At 26.9% G+C, this 22153-nt stretch overlaps 1 protein-coding gene across 3 annotated transcripts in view; it reads left to right on the top strand.

Annotated features, from left to right (window-relative positions):
• Dgkepsilon (diacylglycerol kinase epsilon) overlaps positions 1–22153 on the top strand; it is a 67162-nt gene that overhangs the window by 40047 nt on the left and 4962 nt on the right. For 2 of the 3 annotated variants that reach the window (XM_075375239.1, XM_075375242.1), the window contains 3 exons: positions 2189–2366; positions 5892–6031; positions 7770–7830. In XM_075375239.1, the coding sequence (XP_075231354.1) occupies positions 2189–2366; positions 5892–6031; positions 7770–7830 (379 nt within the window). Of the gene's footprint in view, positions 1–2188; positions 2367–5891; positions 6032–7769; positions 7831–13465; positions 13536–22153 lie in introns of all 3 variants that reach the window. The other variant, XM_075375241.1, reaches the window with a different exon arrangement.

Below are 22153 nucleotides of genomic sequence, written 5' to 3' on the forward strand. Positions count from 1 at the left end.
AATTTTTGTTTTTTTTTAAAGTAAATTTCAATCTTGCAGCCTTGATCCTAACAGTTCAGCTTGATCTTCTGATAAATTTAAATTCATAACAAAAGTCATTTAATTCACCTTGTAATATAAGATGTGGCTTATTGGAAGATAATTCAGCATCAAAATCATTATTGCCTTACTGTGTGATTCTTCATCACTGCTTTCGAAACATACATTCACAGGTAGCTCAGGAACTGGAATAATTTCACTGTGAGGTACAGGCCTGATTGCAGATTGTAATGAAGGATATTTTACAGTATGTTTAGATTTTTTAGAAATTCCAGACACACTTGTTAAACAAAAGTAACAATCTGTTACATGATCCTTTGATTCATGCCAAACCACAGGTACACCAAATGGTGAAGCCTTCCGTTTACCTTTCAGTTATCCTCTTAAATATTACAGAACAGTTAGTGCATACTGTATAAGGAGGCCATGTCTTATCCTGATCACCAGTTTTACATTGAAAGTACAAATGATATGCTTTTTTAATTAAAGGTATAATTTTTTTCTATTTGATTTTGTGGTAAACTCACCACATACATAACAAAAGGCATCCAAATCGTTTACAAAATTTTGAGGCATTATGACACTGCACTGTTAATAAACTTACGACTACAATAAGACTGAACAAAATTAATTCATTCCTAAATGCAGTGCTTAATACAAACAACACAGCTGTTTTTTCAGCTACATGTTTCGACCTGCACAGACATGATTAATCTTGTCCATGAAGCATGAAGGCGCTCACTCTTCAGTATTAGCTGTGTCATAATATGTGACTATGATATGATCTAATTCTTTGTGTAATATTGTTTATTTGTAGCTTACAAATCATGTTAACAAAGTTAAAAAATAAAAAATTAGCTAACAAAATACATTATAGGAACTTAAAATGCTAACTATACGTTGAAAAATGAAAAAAAAATCCTTTAATTAAAATTAAAAAATTTTTTAAAAATGGTGGGTGATAGAAAGATTCTGAGTTCATATTCGTTTTCAGCATCAAAAAACAGATTAAAATCATGTATCGCATCTTAGGAAACAAAAATGATGTTCATTAGTGTAATTTTTATACCCAAATGACTCAAACATTCATACCAAAATATAGAAAGCAGAGTAAAAATGTGAGGTAAACAATAATATTGTTGTACAATAATATATTGTATAATAATATATATATATGTTAACAATAATAATATTGTTGAATATTGGTGATTACACTTGAAACCATTTTTTCTTGTAGAATACATTTGAAGGAAGGTTCAAATAATGGACTATTTTTATCCTCAAATTCATTAAAACAAATAAAAGAATCTGTAAAAAGGAACTGTAGATGTAGATAAGTAATAATTTTAATCTTATTTTTGGTTTTGTATATGATAAATAGTAGTGTTTTTAAAAAGACTTAATATTTCTAGAAAATGTGTGTTAATCTTTACTTGTTTATTTTATTCCACTTAACATTTTTTTTTGAAATTGCATCTTTGTTAGAATATCATAAAATCTATTTCTACTGTTAGGAGATTGCAGATGCAAAATTTCAAAAAAATATTTTATATTTTTATTTTGATAAAATGCTTCCTCAGTAACTAAATGGAAAAAACAACTAATTTTCTTAGATAGATGGCAGCATACCTGATGTCTGAGATCATATCTTTAATCAGAGATTTCCTTGGAGAGTCTAATCAGAGTTAAAGATAGGTTTACCCTACTAGTTTAGTTAAAATCATTTTGACTTGTCATTAATTGTATATGCTGATGTACTTCATTTTTTTAAATATTATATTTTTCAGGTAAAACCTTACTAAATTATTTTTTTATTTATTTCATTACTTCAACCACGTATATCAGATTTTATAATTATTTAAAAAATTGAAAGTTCTACTTTTGAAATTCATACATTATATTTTAAGAATTATATGTTAGCTGGCAAAAATTTTTCTTTAAAAAATATTACATGAAATAATTCTATTTTAAAAAACTACATTATTATTGTTATCAATATTACTTTGTCTGTGTTAAAGGAAATTTTTTTACAGATTAATTTTAAAGAAAATGCCTTATTCTTTTAAATTAATAATAATATTTAGGATTGATAATTTTCAAAAAGTAGGAGAATTTAATTTGACATTTGATAATTTCATGATTTTTACAGGTATTATATATGTTGTTTGGTACACAACAAGTAATGGAAAGAATGTACCAAGATTTAGATAAAAGAGTTGAATTGTATTTAGATGGTGAACGTAAGGAATTGCCTTCGATTGAATCTATTGTTGTGTTAAACATTTCATCGTGGGGAGCAGGTGTTGATTTATGGTCTATGGGTGCTGGTAAGTATGAGTTTACTTTACTCTTAGCAGTAATAATAGTAATTTAGTACTTAGCATTAATAATAGTACTTTTTATTTTTTCTCTGACTTGTTACAACTTAAATATTTTTCTGCCTTTCAAAATATTACTTCGCTTCCATATACTTATTGATTTTGTCTTTCAAAATATTTCTTCATTTCTATGTCTGGTGACATCACTGTGGTCTTTCAATTTATGTAAATTTATATGCACAAGTTTACTTTATTGTAGTGAAAGAGAAAATTTCTGCTGATAAAGTATAACAGGATCTGTTGCAATTTTATTTAGTTGGAACTCGTGCAGGTGCATCTTTTGTTGATGAAGTGGCTATATGCATTTAGTTCATTATTCTCTAGGTTCACTGGTCAGAATGAATTGGTAATATTAGAACTTGACGGCGAATGAAATCACATAAAAAAATGAGGAACCTTAACTATTAAAAATGTAATTACTCATAGTGAGGATAAGACTTTATCCAATTACCTTTTGAAAGAAATAATTGTCATTTAATGACAGTGACAAACAATTGTGTTTTCTTTATAAAAATATGTTTTGTTTTTTTTACATATTCGTGTATTTAAAGTAAAATTACTTAACATATGTGACGTTAGACTTGATTGACAACCACAATGATTTTAATTCTTATATAAGTTGCACATTACTGTATGAAACCAAACTGCCTATGCTTAAACATTTTTGTTATTTCATTTTAGAAACATGTTAAAAAAATAAACTTGTTAGAAAGTTAATGAATAATTGTCTTAAAATATTGCTAATGAAATTTTTTTTAAAGTAAAATTATAATTTATTGTAGTTTTGATTTCCATCATTTTTGTATTGGTGATTAAAATTTTTTTTAATGTATCTTAAAAGCTGTTGTGCATTTTATTAACAATACTTAACATATCAATAAAAGAACAATAGGTTTTCTATTATTCTTATATTATAGAGTTTTGTTTAAACCCAAAATTATAAAATTATACATTTCTTATATTAAATAATTAGGAATTTAATATATTATTTGTGAGGAGTTTAGATTCCTGAAACATATTATGACTACAAAAACCTGATTAGACAGAAAAAAGGCTCATTCAAAAAGAATGTTAGTATAAATAATACTAGTGCAGGTAGTGCTTGTAACGCTGAATAAATCATAAAAAAATGTTGACATTTGTAAAAGAAGATTTGTATCATTAAATTTCATCAGTTACTATTTTTAAAACAATAAACATAATTAAAAAATTATTTCATTGTCCTATTCTACTATACTGTAAGGAGAATTACACTGAAACCTCACTAATTCGACCTGTTGTGGGAGGTCGATGCGTTAAATTATAAAAATTAGTGAAATTACGAATTATGGAACACTTTTAAAATCATGTATAATCTTAACTTCTATGAACATGCATAATTTAGATAAATCTCAAAATGTACATTTAATTCAGTGAAATCATTAAAAAAAAGTATAAAATGAAAAATATTAATTATCTAATTTTAATAAAAACTATTACAATATTTATATATACTGTACTTTGTATTTTTAAAAAACTGAATTATTTATGATACCTGTTTAGTAAAGTATTTTTAAACTAACATACAGAGTTCCATTTTAAAAATTAGCGTACAGTACAGTAGAGTATTTCATTTGAAAAAGTCTGAAATTTGTTTTGTTTATTTGTTTTGATATATAGCTTCATTTCGTTTAACATGTTTGAATTTCCTTCACTGTTTGATTATACAACTTTAATAATGAATCAACATGGATTCTATCATTACTTAGTTTTACAGTCTCTTAGCAGATTTCTTCACATTTGTGTTCCTCATTATCAGAACAATCTTGTTGCACATCGCCCTAAACATTTGCTTATATTTCTTCTAGACAGCCGCTATTTCTTCTTCTGTCTGGGCAGCATACCCAAATTCATCTTCATCTGCATTTAACCATTCTTATAAGTTCTCCATAATACATACTTCTCTGGGGGTTTCAAAACATTCCTGTGCTCATCTTCAATTTTGCTGTAGTTTTGCCCATGACTTTCATCTTGAATCAGTATTTTCCACATGTTAGAAATTGTCATAGCTTTTACCTCCTTCCAACTCAAAGCCCAGTTGGATATGGCATTTTTTTATATTGTAATTTTTTAAATTGATCAATGTCTGCTCACCTTTTATGTCACCGAAGTTTGAAATATTTTCGAAAAACTAAACAGTTATGAAGCTGTTTCTTTTTTATACAAACAACAGCTAAGGATAACATCTTGATCCATTGGTTGGATCAGTGCTGATGTATTCAGAGGCACAAAAAACTTTTTATTTTTCCACTACTACTCTGTAAAATGTCTTCTGATGGATGCACTGGTGCATTATCCCATAATAGTTACGCTTTAACTTGATCCTGACGAATGGCCTTTTCTTCCATTTGAGATTTGATGACAGGTGGGGTGAAATCTTCGTGAAACCTGATCTGAAAATTTCTGAGCTGAACCAAGCGTTTCTCCTGGCTTTATAAATTACTTGCAGGTTTGTATCTGTTAAATTTTTCATAGCTCTCGGATATCCTGATTTTTCGACTACTATAGATTTACATTTGTGTGTTGCATCAGCATTACACACAGTAATGTTGATTCTTATTTTATTAATTTTATGCCCAGGAGTATGTGTTTCTTTTTCTTTGGCTTGAGTATTATTGACAAACCAATCTCATGCCTGTTGTAGATTTGATACAGTTCCAATTTATTATCACAAATTACTCTTTTCAAATTTTCTTGAAACAGACGAACCATTTCATGATCTGAATGTAAACTTTCTCCACATATCATTTGGTTACATAAACCTCAAGCGTGTGTTTTGAGAAAAAACACTTAAAATGGTTACAACACTTAACACCATATTTTCAGAATATAATAATTATGCTATCTACATGGTGAAGTATTTGTATTTTAAAATTAAAATATAAATTATCTCAGACTTAATTTAGTGATTTTAATTATAATTTTTTGTTTTGTGATATTCTTTTTTAAATCTTTAAAAATATATTTTTATAATTTTAGTACTTTGTGATAAATATTCAGAAAATATTGTCTCTTAACTGTATCTGCCAAACATTTTTATTGTATTAAAAGTTATAATTTTTATTGTTACGGTAATCACAGAGTATTGTAAATAAAAAAATGTGCTGAAAAAATAACACTGTGAATACTTAATACACAAATAAAGACATTTCACTATTCATATTTCAAGAGGTGGATCAAACTTATTCCATAACCGTTTTTGGTATTTTATATGTACTTTGATACCACATAAAATCCTTCTGCACTTTTAGACCACTGCTGCCTGTTCACAACTGCTTATTTTGGTACTCTTATTGCATTAGAGGTTTCCCAAGGAGGAATGTGGGGGAGGTGGTCCACAGCCTTACCTGATAATTGAGTGGACGAAGAGGGGTTAATGGTGATATTTTTAATATGGTAGTGTTGTTTTTTTATTTATGTATATGTGTTTTATAGATAATGAGATGGATCTTTGTAAGCAAGATTTCGGTGATGGAACATTAGAAGTAGTGGCTGTTTATTCATCATTTCATATAGCACAGTTACAGGTCGGGTTATCACAGCCTCATCGAATTGGTCAAGCTAAGAGCGTTAAGGTAGTTTTTAGAAAAAATTATTTTATTTATAATAGTATTTTATAATTTTTTTCAAAGCAAAGGTAAATATTACCATTTACCTTTTGATCTTTTGATGTGTTGTTATATATGAATATTAAATAAACACATTTTTTTCTGTAGTCAATATTTATAAGACCCATATCCCTCTGTACCAATAAATTATATTTTTCTAATCAAAAACCAACTTGGTCTACCCATGTACAGAGTTACAAAGTAAATGAGATGACTTTTACTTTATTTTTTCATAATTATTCCATAAAGTTTAAAATGAAATAAATAGAACAAATTTATACTATGTAACCTGATCAGCCAATGTTGCATTACTGAGTGGATTTGAATTAAATTATATGTATACATTATGATTATTTGTTATATTCATTACATTCACTTATATCATTATTTGTCAAAATGTCACTCTTACAGAAGAGGCAATAGATGGCAGCACACTTTTAGATAAAAATAGAAATAATGGTTGGCTGGCCACATTACATAGTATAAATTTGTTCTATTTATTTTATTTTTAAACTTAATTTTAACTTTAATTTTTTAATTATGACATATTTACATACGAGGACGGTTTAGAAAGTAACTTATGTTTGTGCCTAGCGTGGAGATGGGTGGGGATAGAGTTACCATCTTGGCTTTAAAACTTTTCTACGTTGTTCGTTGTGAATTATTGAAATGTGCACTTCAATAGAAAATCCCGCGAGTTTGGAGTTGCATTCAGTGGCAGGTTTTTACTGGCAAAAAACCTCAAACCAATTGGAATTCATTGGCAACTTTGTGAGGGGTACGAAGATGGTATAATGAGTGAAGGTGGAGTGAGGCAGGGTTGCATTCTGTTTAAAAATGGTTGCACCAATGTTCATGATGAGGACTGCAGTGGTCAGAGCCTACCCTTGTGACTGATTAACTGACAATGAAAATCAATGTAAAATTTGTGAAAATCGCCACATTATGATTACAGAACTCTCACTTCATTTCCCCCAAATTTCATAAAGTTTACTGCATGAAGTTGTATCTGGGAAGCTTAGTTTCACAAGATGGGTGCCAAAAATTTAAGGCATCTGATTTCTGCAGAGAAGGAATTGAAAAGCTTGTGTATTGTTATGATAAGAATTTAAATCACTGCTGTAGAAAAATAGTTTGTCCCTTTTAAATCTATATAATAAATTTTTTTCATTTTTTATTTGGTTGGTTTTTTATTTCAAAATATAAGTTACTTTTTGGACAGCCCTCGTATATGTAGTTTTGAGTTTTTAATTTTTAAAAAATTTTTGAATTCTAAATTAATTTTTATTTTTTAAATGTTTATTTTAAATTGTATTTTTATATATTTTATATTTTTAATCTATATTTTGTATTTTTAATCTATATTTTGATTGTATTTAGTGTGTTGTATGATTTGATAAAGAACTTAAAAAACTAATAAAAAGAAAAATTACAACTGAGGATGTGGGTTGACACTAAAGTACTTTTGGAATAATTATGAAAAAATTAGGTGAGTGTCATATCATTTACTTTGTAATTCTGTACTTGGGTGGATCAAGTTGGTTTTTGATTATAAAAATATAATATATTTATATATATATGGTGAAAATTACAAGTATTTTAGTAAGCTGATTAAATGTACCATTGTCTGGCTGTGTGCATGTATGGTATGTGTATTATTGTTGAATTTGTAAATTATACAGATTGTTTTTGTATATTTTTTCAGATCAAATTAAAAGCAAAATCAGCAGTTCAAGTCGATGGTGAACCTTGGGTACAGAATCCTGGTGAGATAAATGTTACATTTAATAGTCAAGCCAATGTTTTATCTGTGAATAAAATTGTTGAAAACCAGAATTAACTTTATAATATTTTAACTTTCATTACATTATTAAATGTATATTTTAATGTGTTATCACTCATATTATTATTAACATTAATTAATTTTTTTATTTATTTAACATTCCATGTGCAATTATTTGTTTTATAATATAAATAGATGTATTTTTCAAAGAAAGTGTTGAGAAAAAGAAATTTTATTTATTATCTTAATCGGATATGTGGATACAAAATATTTTTTGTCTGATTTTTAACACTTTTGTTTTAGAAATAATATTTGTGATCAGTATTACTGAGTTTTGCAAGTTGTGGAGTTTTTAATTACATCAGTAATTGTAAAAATAATCTATCGTGGTTTGACTGTAAAATTGTGAGCAGAATGTTTAAAAAAAAAAAACAAATCATTAAATAAATATATGTATATATTTAGATTTGTATCTTTATATAAAGATACAAACATAAAAAAAATAATTAAAAAATTTAATTATAATTTTAATGAATAAAATTGTATTTGTACATTTATTTTTACAAATTCTGCAAAAAGGTTTAAACTGGTTGTAAAATTTAACATAATTTGCCCATTTTATTAAAAAAAAAAAAAAAAACCACCTCCACGTTCAACAAAAACTCATAGAATAAAAGGATTATCTTTGCAACTAATTTTTTCTTAGATAATTTTCATGAATCTCCTTGCTTATTGACAAAGTTCATTTAGGAAATTGACTTTGATGTAATTGCATACAGAATCTAAAAAACTGATGAATTTTGCTCAAGTTTAAACAGTCTGGATATTTAAGTTGGGAAGTGAATATTGCTAAAAAAAATTATTGAATAAAGATAAAGATCTCATTCCTTTAAATAAAAAGTTTCTGCTGTTGTGTTCTTTAAATAATAATGATAAAGATTTCATTCCTTTAAATAAAAGGTTTTTGCTGTTGTGTCCTTCATGCTTTTGTTTTGCTATTATATTTAATGTTATTATTTATTATATTTTTTTACATTTGATAGCTACATTCAAAACCAGCTATATCTGATTTTTTTTTAATCAGGATAAATTGCCAAACAAAACTTTTATTAAAATTATAGCTTCGTTTTATAAGAATGAAGAAAAGATACCACTACTCTCCTTGTGCTAAAATCTCTTAAGTTCTCAGATTATTTATGAATTACAATTTAATTATTAATTTTCATGTAACTGATTTTGCAATTGGATGAAGGATTTATTGAAGGGTTTTACAGATGTTAGGTTTGCCATCTTCCTGTTTGTTCAAGGAACAAAACCAGCTGTTAAGATTGATTAACTTACTGTAAACATACTAAAACTAAAATGTATTTTTTTTTTTTTGTAAAATTTAATGAAATACAAAATTATAATAGTATAATACAGCTTAAAATGTATAGTTAAACAAAATTGACATTGTTGAAAAATAATACAAGGTATATTAGAATAGTACGGCTTGAAACTATAGTACTATAAAGAGTACTATAGTTTCATACAATAGTTTCATCTTTACAGTACTGTAAAGATGAAACTATTTTTATTTTTCATATAGCGTAATGAAGTATTAAAAAATAATTTTTACATTAGTACAGCACAGATTCAGATTAATATAAAGATGAAACAGTGTTACTTTAATTGTTTAATAATATAAAATTTATATTATTTATTAATTATTATAATATGCATTTATTACAGCTGGAACAAAATGATAAAAGTATTTTCCCAATTTTTTCATAATATTACAATAAAAAATATATTGACTGTATAGTATGGCTTTTTCTAAAGATAAAACTTTGACATTTCATTATTTTTTACAGTATTACAATGATGCATTACATTACAATAGTAGGCATAAGTTAATTATATAGAGTTGAAAATAGTATTGACATTAAAATTTCTTCACTATTATTGTTGCTGAAAAGCTAAATTATTTAGTATTAACTAAATGAAAATCTTTCATGCAGATATTAAAACTACGATATTGGTTAGTGAACAGTGATTCCTTCATCAATAACTTGTTTTTAACATCATATTGTATTTAACAGACATATACAGAGTACAACTGAAACGAGTTGGTTTCAGTTGTACTCTGTATATGTCTGTTGCAATCTGAGCATGTTTGAACAATTATACTCTTTAGCAAATTGATTTTGCCTTTCTGCTTGAAAGGTTAAACATAAGTTAACCATAAGTTAAAGTTTGAAACATCAAACAAAAGTTAAAAGAAGTAACAAAGAATCTACAAAATCAACAAGGCAGTTATCAACTTCTTTCTCAGCTCTTTAGCTTCCTTGTTAATTTATTGTATAGCCAACGCAAAGTAAAACCATTAAAAATATTAATACATTTTTAGTAACAATGAAAATTTTCATTTTTTAAATAACACTATAGAAATACATATTAAAAGAAAATTTCATTCCCTCCTGTATCATAATAGCTGACAGCTATTTTTTTTTTAATTTTATGTGTATTTCCACATTTCTGTTTATTTAAATTAGATACATTGTTTTATGTAACAATTATATTATTTTGACATTCCTTGATATTGTTCAAGGTTTTACAATCCATAACACATTGTGTTGGACATCATTTTCTTGATTTACTATTGATGTTACATATGAAATGTTATGTTTAATAGATAAATGGATCATTTAGAAAGGACTTTAAGAACTGTTTGAGTGGTAGATATGTAGTACTATTTTGTTTTATATTACTGTAATGAAAAACATTAATATTTAAATTGTCTCTTTATTGTTATATTTGTTGTAGTTGACTCTTTCCAAGAATTTAGGGAAAGTAATACTTTGTATATGTGATAGGATTAAAGTATTAAAATTTTTATTTGTTTAAAATAGTCTGAAAGCTTCCATGAATAAAAGCTACATGCCCAAATTATATACTTTCAAGATCAATATTAATAATTAATGCTCTTGCATTAATATATATGTTAATAAAAATATATATCCAAATCAAAAACTCTTAACAGATTTGATTAGCATAAACAATCGGTTACGCGAAAAATGTTGTAGGACATTAACTTAAGTATCCATCAGAAGTGTATGTAAAATTTGTAAACTAATCCCTTTATTAAATTATATCAGCATTTACAATTATCTCTATGTATCTGCTTAATATAGTCAGTCCAATTCTTTCCATTTCAAACCTCTTTCAGCTCACTTAAATTTAATGTAGGTTTCATAAAATACTATAATCAAAACTCTAATAACACTGAGGCAAGATCATACAAAATAAGCAACATATCACCTCCATTCTTCTGTAACAAGGATTACAGTCAATCTATAAAAGTAGTTATTCTGTGCAAGCCTTAAACTATTTATTTATTTAAACAATTTATTAAAACTATTATTTTAATAGTGTAAGTTATTCACGTAAAATACATGTAAATTAAGGTCTTATAGAGGAGATGCTGCTCATTATTTTTTGATACTGCCAACTATTAACTTATTTTTAATTGCTTTGTCAGTGGAAAAATTCAGGATACTAATATATTCTATATTTTCTCATAAATTCACGTAGCACTTTCCAGTCAATAAAAAATAAATCTTTTTTCCTATTATTTCCCTTAATAACGTAATAGGATTGCGATTCACCTGCATCTGTTAACTTTCTTAATTTAATTTAAATGCAACAACAAAATATGTAGATGATAAGTATGTATAAATCGCCCTTGAAACACCATTAAATATTTGAAGTTTTGCTACAAACTAAACAGTACTATTTAAAATTATGTTACTAAATGTATTGCCAGTAAATTTAGCCTTTGCAAATTTTTCAAGAAGCTGTCATTAAAAGAGGTCAACACCAACACACTCTTTATTTAGAAAATACTATTTTTCGTATTTTGTAGATTTACTGCCATTTCTGAAGTTTAAATGAAGTGTATTCTATATTGCATAGTTTTATGACAAATCATTTATCATATTCTGCAGGGTCATTTTACCTTAGACAAGTAAAACAGTACTATCTGCATATGCTAACAGCTTGAAGACTCAACAGTTGATTGAGATTTTACTTTATTGTATTTGTTATCAGATTCCCCTCGTAAACATTTATATGTTTAATTGCTGACATACAATAATTATTATTGTATCAATAAAAACTTCTTAAATCTATCAAAGCCGTATTCAAATATAAACATTTTGAACAGGAAAATAATATCAAATTCCTGAAGGAAGGTCTTAAATTGTAAATTGTAAAATCTTGACTTCAAACATCTCATAGTAAGAAGCTACAATATTAATGTGATCATAATCACTTATGCCTATCTCCGGGAAAACATTAAAATTACCATATTTTGTTTAGGAACAAAAAACTCTGTTATAACCTGCTTGCTTCCTTCCCCTCGACTGGCTACTCCTCTCCTCCATCTTTTCTGACCAGAATTACATTTAGCTTATGTAAAATGACTATGAATTCTATCTGAAACATTTTTTAACTTGAAATTAAAAATTTAGTTGTAAAATATTTACAATAAAAACTTTCTTGGTCCAATTTTTTTTTAAATCAGTAAAACTGCTTGCAAAAGAATTATTGATGTATAAACAACTTAACCATATCAACTGTTGTAAAAACAATAAAGTTGAACAGTGCTGCGAAAAAAATATTCAATGTACTAATCTGTGTAGAAACTGCCAATGCAGGAGTTTCTTAGTGAAGCAGCAGATCTGTGTATGGGTTTGACTAGTTATTCTGTGTTATATCTGATTGTTGGCACAAAAATCCAAATTATTGGCTGAGTCGCCTATTCAGATAATGGCGCCTTATGTTCTTTCTGAGTGATTTCATTCTACTAGTTTATTTTTTATTTAGTTATAGGATTTTATAAACTTTTATAGTATGTCATTAATATAAGGAATAAAATTTTAAGGATCTTATGATTCTAAGTCATTTACTTTAAGTTTAATCCATTTTGACTTCCAAAAGTTAATTGTGACTGTTTATCACCAAAGATAAATTCTTGCTCAGTTCCTAGGTTTAGTTCCAAAATAAGAAAGTGTTACAAAAAATTGTGTGCTTTTCTATGGAATAAAGTTTTTATATTTTACCTGTAGTAATATTTATATAAGAAAACAAGTGGTTTTTAATTTAAAATGTTCACATTGATATTTATTTATTTTTTATATTACATGATATAACAGTGTCCTTATTAAAGTACATATGTTGAGCTGGTTAACTCATATTGTCTACTGATTATCATAATTATATAATTATTTACTTCCATTTTATTTTGATTATTCACATGTTCGTAGGATTTAATGGATGGTGAAAGACATAATTCTTTTAAAAAATTCTCATAAAATGTTTTAAATTGTGTGTGCGTGCTCTTTCTTTTAATTACCATTACAAGATTAAAACTCAAACTTAAGGATCTTCTTTCATTAACCAGACTATAATTTATGTTATTCCATTGATTCAAATGTAAATTATTACTTAATAATGTATTATTGTTATATTACTTGTTACATGTTGAATTTTTGATATCATAATTTGTTGTTATATGTTGTTAATAATGTTGTAATTATTGTTATAGTAGTTGTAGAATTTTTATGCTCTGATTTAAGAAAAAAAACAAGAGAATATTAGATATTACAGAAATGAAATTACATGATGGCAGTTATGAGTAATTACAAAGTGAGTAAATATGTGAATTAATTTTTTTTTAAATTCAGTATTAATCTTTAGGTAATAAGTTAAATTGTTGAAATAATTATTTTGTTATCATCATCCCCATTAACTTTATTTAACAAATTATTATGTAGATAAATTACATGTCTTATTCCAACTTTAAATCATTGCTTCTTCTGTTGCTGAAGTACTTACATCTGGAAATCAGTGTTTAGGAGCCTTAGAGGAACTATATTACCTAACATTCTTAAACATTTTTCTTTCTTTCTTTCTAAAACCATTTTTAAATTAAATTAAATTATTGTAACTACCATAGTAGCTACCATATTAATTCTAAGAATGGATTTTTGCAGAATCCCACATTTTCAGTTATAATTAAATTCTATAATTACATTAAAACATGTCTATTTGTCAAAATTGTTTTCATTTCTGAATATTTTTGAAATTTATCATGGACGAATACACAAATTCTGCTGTCCAGTACTAGAAAATTAACAAAATTATAAATGTTTATGTTTTTATATAATTATAGAATTTAAAAACTACTGAAGATGTGGGATCCCGCAAAAATTGATTCTTGGAATTAATATGGTAAGTTTAACATATCAATTTATGGTGTTTTGGTGGTTTATATTTCATGTAATATTAAATATATATACGCAGTATGTCTGAAAAGTTCCCAAACTAAATTTCTGTAGTCAATACAAGTAGCATCACCTCTCAGACAACCAAAGAATTATGAAGTGCAATACTGATGAGTGTGTGTACAAAATTTCATCACGTTCCGTTATTCCAGTCTCGAACTACATCTGGCTGCCTATGTTGTGTTCATGTGATCTTGTGCAAGCTCGTCAGATGAAACATAGAAGTGCAATGAAATTTTGTGTTTGACTTCAAAAATCTTTCATTGAAACTTATTCTATTATACAGCAAGCACTCGGTGATGAAGCCGCATCTTCTACTACAGCAAACACGTGGTGGAAGCGGTTTAAAGACAGTAGAGAGTCATTGGATGCCGAACGAAGTGGGAGGCCGTCAACTGCTGTTCACAACGAAAATGTTGTCAATGTTTGTGCACTCCTCCTTGAACATCCTCATCTCACTCTGGGCCACAGCAGAAGAGCTAAATATTGGTTAAGATGCAGTACATACAATTATAACACAAAAAATGAACCACCAAAAGGTGTGCTCTCGTTTCATTCCATACTTCTTGGTTGAGTCCTGGAGCACAAAGACCGGCAAAAGTCAAGCAGTTGAAATCAAGAGTGAAAAGGATGTTGATTGCTTTCTTCAATTCATAGGGCTTGATTCATGAATTTGTCCCATTTGGTCAAACTGGGAATTCTAAATTCTATTTGGAAGTATTGAAATGCTTGATGCATTGCTTTTATCGAATCCAGCTCGAGTACTGGGATCCAGGCAATTGGACTCTCTTGCATGACAATGCCCTGGCACACACGGCAACAGTTTTAACATGTTACACCATAAATCAAGTCACCGTATTATTCCATCTGCCTTATTCACCCGACTTGGCTCCAGCAGACTATTTTCTGTTCCTGAAACTTAAGTTGAAGATGAATGGCCGCTTTTTTGATGACATTCTGGCCATCCAAAGGGCTTGTACTGAGCAGTTGAAGACGATCCCACAAAGTGATTTCTCCAGACTGTTTGATGGGCTCTACCAGAGCTGCAACAAGTGTATAACTGGAGAAGGGTTTCTATGTAGAGGGCTGATGTGAGTAAATTCGTTTATTTTTAAATCTGTATTTTTATTTAGTTTAGTTTGGGAACTTTTCAGACATACTGTGTACATATATTCTTGCACATTCTCTGATAATTTTTCGTTGTTTGAAATCTTTTATTTTAATATTTTAACCTCGGACAAGCCACACCTGTATTTTAACAAGAAGGATGAAATGGTAAGTGAAATAAATGCGAGATCCTTGTCAGGAATTTAACCAAAGAAGAATTTAGAAGCCAACATACTGGCACCAACTGACCAGCCAGTTGATATAATGCTGCTTCTGTAGTTTAATCCCTCAAAATGTAATCCTTCATAGATTCTAGAAATTACATTTCAGCTTTCTCAATTTTTCTTAAGGTCTCTTCTGAAATCCAAGTTAACTTTCACATAGAAAAAAAGGAAAAATATATGTAGGATTGTGGTTAAAACAATCCTTTTGTATACAGTTTCTACATATAATACACAGTGGAAGTTGAAATTTTTAAAATTAATAATTCGATCATGTAATATACAATAAATGTTATTTTAAGTTGCTGCTGATTTTTACCAAATTCTATTATTTAAATTTGCGTTCATGATTTATTTCTTCTTTATCATATTTGTAATATTGTACAGGAACATATAGTATTTATAAATAGTAACATTTTCTGACATGCTGTTTATCAAGTCACTGCATTAAAAAATTCCCTTTTTCGCTGTGATTAAATTTTTCCTTCTTTAAGTTTTAAATTTTTAACATCTTTTCAATTATCAGTATTCTTACTAATGACACAATGTCTGTTCAGTCAGTTAATGTTATTCATTTGTAAAGTATAAATAGCACAAACAAAAATATAGATTTCTATACTGTTTTCATTGTATTTGTCTTGAAAATAATTTGTTTGTTGCGCAAAATAATTAAGGATTTTAAACTTAATTAAAATTCCTTTTTTGCTATTAAAATTTTTATTGTGAATCACATCATTTGCCACTGACACTTTGTGAGAAAAGATCTTTCCAGAATAGGACTAAAATGGGGGATTGAACATTTCCAACAACGTTTGATATATTGTGTTATGATATAATTGCATATAAGATAATTAATTCTCTGCTACATCAGACCGAATCAGTACTAGTTGTGATGAAATAACTATATTTTCTGGAATAAAATAGAATAAACAATAAGATGTTTGTCATTTTAAGTGTAGTGAAAAATTATGTTGTTTTCTATGATAGATATTAAAAAATTTTTAAAGATAATATATTTACAGCTAATTTAAATCAAAATTTATCTTAATACAGTTGTTTTTCCTATAACTCTTATCTAGTTTTCATCATTTTTGTGTATGTAAATATATTATTATTATTATTATTATTATTATAACTAATAATAATCTTTATGAATAATTAAGTGATAAAATTTGGTTCATTAGATATGTATTCTTAAACTGAAACTGCTAAGTAAGAGCACGTTAACACAGATGAGTCTTATGTTTTTCTAAGACAGTGATTTTCAAAGTGTCAAGTGCTATGTGCTAAGAAGTGTTTGTAAATTTCTATACTGTTTTCATTGTATTTGTCTTCAAAATAGTGTACTTTGTTGCGCAAAATAATTAAGGATTTTAAACTTAATTAAAATTCCTTTTTTGCTATTAAAATTTTTATTGTGAATCACATCATTTCATTTTACCTGCATAGTAATTTCTTCATTTACTCCATAAGTCTCACAGCTTTAGAGAATTCCACTGAAAAATTAAATTTAAATTGTATATTTTCATTAAATTTACATTACACTTTACTATCACTTCACTGTAGGTATTTTTAGTGTGTTTCCATTACAATCCTTTTGTTGGAACCCTTTGTACCATGTAGAAATAAATAATTACTTTCCTCTTTAATTTATTTGCTATTAAGTTACCCAAGCTATTTTAAAAACAATAACTTTTTAATAAATTGTTTGTAGTTAATAAAATGTATAAGTGTCAAGTAGGAAAATGATATTTTAAAATTTTTACTTTTCAAATAAGTCTTAAGATAATTGTAAATAAATACTTCATTAATATGTTTTGCACTAATATTTCATGAAAGATTAAACATCTTGATAAGATGAAATACACCTAAATGTTTAACAATATTCATTATTATTCTATATTTTTCATAGCTATATGCCCATTTAAAATATTTTTAAAATGAATCTCAAGTAAATAAATATCTGTGAATAAAAATGTGTCTGTTAGAAACTACAGTCATCTTATAACAAATGTAAATTGCTAGTAATGAATTTTATTTTTAAGAATATATATGCAATTTATTTTAGAATTTTTCCTTATTAAAAAAAGAAATTAATTAATAATCAGGTGTTTAAACAACTGACAAAATATTTTAATGTTATGTCCAAATATAGTAATTTTTTTCTTATAAAAAAAGATTTGTTTCTTTTTCTGATGGTAAGTTTGCTGACAGTATATGGAGTTATTTCAAAATGTTTTATTCCACATTATTTTTAGTCTAAACTGATTTGTTGGCATCTGAATACCTAAGTATTGTTTTAAAAATAAGTATTAAAGCATTAAACTGCAAGTAATATTTCTAAACATATTACTTGTTGATATATAATACAAAATACTTAATTGTTGTGAATACGGAACTTAAATACGGCTAGGACAGCTATACTTTATAGATACCTTTTATAAAACATGGTACTTAAGTTTTTATTCCTGATTTTTTAATTTGTATGTCCTGTCAAAATAATTATAAATATAAATGACATTATTTAATGAAATAACAGTTATATATAAATATATTATTTTTTTGTACTTAGTATATTTAATAACAGTATTATTTTTTTCTCATTATACTGTCTTGTTTTAGTTTTATACATAACATACATTTTTTGTATTTATTATTTATTGTGATTTTTTTAATATATTTTTTACATAAATAATTTTCTTTGATATTTTTCTATTGATTTTATGTATTGCATTTATAATATTAAATATTGATTCTTTTTTTAAACTAAAATGTATACTGAATATATGTTTTACACGTATTAATTTTGAAAAAAAAATTAATATTAATAATATGCGTATGCTTAGTTTAGTTATAACGCTTTATGAATTTTAATTATGTCAGCTGTTGGAATCAAGTAAGAAGTTTAGATTGTAAAAGTGTGACTGATATAAATGTCTCAAAAAAAGTCAAAATTCTTTCATTCTGTTCAATTGCATGTCACATTTGCCTCTTATTTAATGGTTCTCAATTATATGTTTCATTAGATTATTTTTATAAGAATTTGAGGATACAGATGGTCTTTATTAAGAAGTCACCTTCACAGATGTTAGGTGACTTTCTGAACTATCCTCTGAATGAAGTAAGTTGCTATATAATCTTTTGTGTAGAACGTAATTAAGTAAATGTGATGTAATTATATGGTACGATTAAGAAATGCGTATATAAATGTTTAAGCAATAAATATATAAATGTCGTGACATTTACTTTCTTATAAGTTTATGTAATATTTCTTTATTATCGATTAATTTGTATAATTATGTACTCATTTATTCATTATATGCCTTTTCTGATCGGTAAAAAACAAACCTTTTTTAGTTATTCAGCTTTTGAGATATCATATAAGTATAGAAGATATTATTATTACTTCTAAATTAATCATATTTGAATATTGTTAGTTTTATATGTGTAAGAATAAGATTGTTAATAAATTTTAAAATTCATGTTGTTTTAAAATTGTTATTTTTATTGTATTTTAAGATTCTATTCTGAGTATTTAAAGGAATATCTTATAAAAAAAAATTGATCTTGCTCAATAGTAATTAAAATTAATTGTGTGTTACTTTAAGCAAAATTATTTTGTAGAAATTATTATAATGTATGTATAATTTAATTAAAGATAATGCTTATTTTATGTAGGCTGAATTCATGGTTTCATTATTGTTCTCATAATTTATGTAATGTTAACTTTTTACATTTTGTTTTCATAAGAAAAAATTAGAAACAGTGAATGATGTATGTCCAAATTTTATCTACAGTTTATTAATAAAATAAAAACTTTGGTTATTTAAATGGGCGTTTTATTTCATGTAAATGAAATTAAGGTTTAGCTTGATTTTGAGCCAATAATAGAAAATCTAATGTAAAACACTTACATAAGATAATATAATATTTACAAACAAAGAATATGTAAAATATATAATTATTTTACTTAATCTAACTCATATCAGCTCATACGTAATACATATTTAACTCATATTCTAACTCATAAATATTAATGAGTTAAATAATATTAATTTTAAACCATGTAGATTGAAATTAATTTTTATAAATATATTATACTTATAAAATTGCTTATAGTTAAACATCATAACAAATAATATCAGATAAGTTTACGGTAATGATTTGTAAGATAGATAATCCAGTTGTAGGAATTTTTAGATGTAGGTAATAGAAATCATAAGAAAATGTAGATCTAACTTTATTGTTTAAAGTCACTAATAACTAGGATCGTAATGTATCTTTATAGATCTTATTAAGGTATCACTAAAAAAACAAAATAAGAACAGATGTTACGGTAGTAGATAAAATGATATAATATCACGAAGCTCAACATTCTCCATTCATGATTGAAATTAACATTTATGTGATTGGATCACAGTTAGACTCTGTGACCCATTGTCCAATCACTTTCGAATTAAAGACATCGATGGCACGTAACAGCACAGCATAGTGGTGAACTGTTTTCTTTGAAGTAAACATTTGTAAGTCAACTGTTTTATTGTTGTACAATTTGCTTTAATTTTACTTGAAATCTGTAAAATTTTGATACACACTAAATTTATAAGTGAAAATAAAGGATGTGAATTCTTTATTAAATTAATTATTATTTTTAAAACACCGTTCTAGATTTGATATATAAAGTGGGTTGTGATGTTTGGATCATCTTATTTATGCATTGAATAAAATATTTTTCCTTACGTGACCCTTACAATGTCAATGTCCTGAAAATAGGACATTTTTAATTCGTACTAAAAGTTGGCATTTCATGCATAAAAGTACCAATGCCCTGAAAACAGGATGCAAAGAAAAAATGTTTTTAAAAAGTCATTTCAAATTGTAGTAATATAAAATATTTTTAGTCATATTAGAAATAGATTTTTCTGTTTTAAACATGAATATAACGTCATTAGTCAATTTTGAATGCAGTTAAATGATTTAGGGTTTGTGATAAATTTTTCTTTTGTGTGTTGGCCCACATGTTGTTTACATTAGTCAGGTGTATTGAGGTTTATTTGTGTTTTCAGTATATGTTTGGTTATTTTTCAGTATTAAAAGTTATTATTATTAGTAAAGTTATTTTTCAATACTTTTAAATAAAATAAAGTGGGCCTGATCACCTATGAGTGATAATATGATACAAGTCTTTGAGTGACAGAGTGACAGTCTTGTTTCTGACATTGAAATCAAGTCAGAGGGTTCTGAACCTTTGATATTGACAATACTGATTCTGATCCAATGTGTGACCATTGTGTTGATACCAGTGCACCCTCAACATCAGGTACATCACAAAATGTAATTTACAGTGATTCTGACTCTGATGAAGGAAATGATACAAGTTTTACTGACAGGGGTACAGCGAACATAGCCCTAACAGCTCTTAAGCCTAGGAGCCAACCACAGCAATCTTCTGCCCATCAAATAACCCAAGCGATGAAGATTATAGTAATGATTGTAGATGTAGCAGATGAGGATACTGCTTATAATTATATTTTTTGTTTTTAGACTTGCCCGGTGTAAAACATTGTCTGTCAGTTGATTTGGCACCAATAGCATATTTCAGACTATTTTTTACCGCTACCCTCTTTGAAGTATTTGTAAAATACACCAATTTATATGCTGAAAAATTTATTGCAGCCAATATGGATCGACTGAGAGGACAAAGCCGTGTAAAACAGTGGAAACCTGTTACTGCCCTTGAAATGCAAGCTTTTTGTCACAGTTATTATAAATATGGTTGTAAATAGAAAGCCCACAATTTTTAGTTACTGGTGGACTAGCAGCAGCCAATATGTACCCTGGTTTGGGAATATGTTTTCAAGGAATCGGTTTCAAGCTGTGTATAGTTATTTCACATGATTGATATAGCTAACATACCTACTCTAGGGCAAGTAAACTAATAATAATCTATGTGCATGGTTCCAGCCTCTTATAACCATATGAATCATATATCCAAACATTATTTTACTCTAGATAAATATTTTTCTATTCATGAGAGCATGTTTGTGACCAAAACACACAGTTAATTGCTCTAACACATGCTGAAGAGTTACCACAGATTTGGTGTAATACTTTGGATGATATGTGGTGCTGTATCACACTATTGCTTGAATGTTTTTGTATATAAAGGTGCCAAAGAAAAACAAGAAATTCAAGAAAAAGGATTGGCATTTACAGTTGTCAAATTACTGGAATATTATCAAACCTTACAGCATACTATGTTTTTGTAGATAATTGTTTTAATTCTATCAAATTGTCTACATATTAGTACTCTTTTATACTGGTACACAGCATTTGAATCGAAAAGGTATTCCACCAGATATGAAATAAACATTTCCAGTTGGTACAACAATGTATAAAAAGAACAAATGCTATGCTAATGTTGGGGTAAAGAGAGAAAAAACCCAAAAATAAGTACTGTTGTTATCAACAGATTCTGTCGCTGCAAACCAATGTAAAAGTAAGTGAAGGAGAAACCATGTTTCTATAAAAATAAACCTAAAATGATAGTGAATTTATATTCACTAAAAAAGCATTATTGCTTTTATGGGAGGAGTAGATGTAAATGATCAAATATTATGTCAATACTTACAAGGTGTGTGAGAAAAGTAAT

Source organism: Lycorma delicatula, chromosome 9 (genome assembly GCF_047948215.1).
Source record: "Lycorma delicatula isolate Av1 chromosome 9, ASM4794821v1, whole genome shotgun sequence".
Lineage (NCBI taxonomy): Eukaryota > Metazoa > Arthropoda > Insecta > Hemiptera > Fulgoridae > Lycorma > Lycorma delicatula.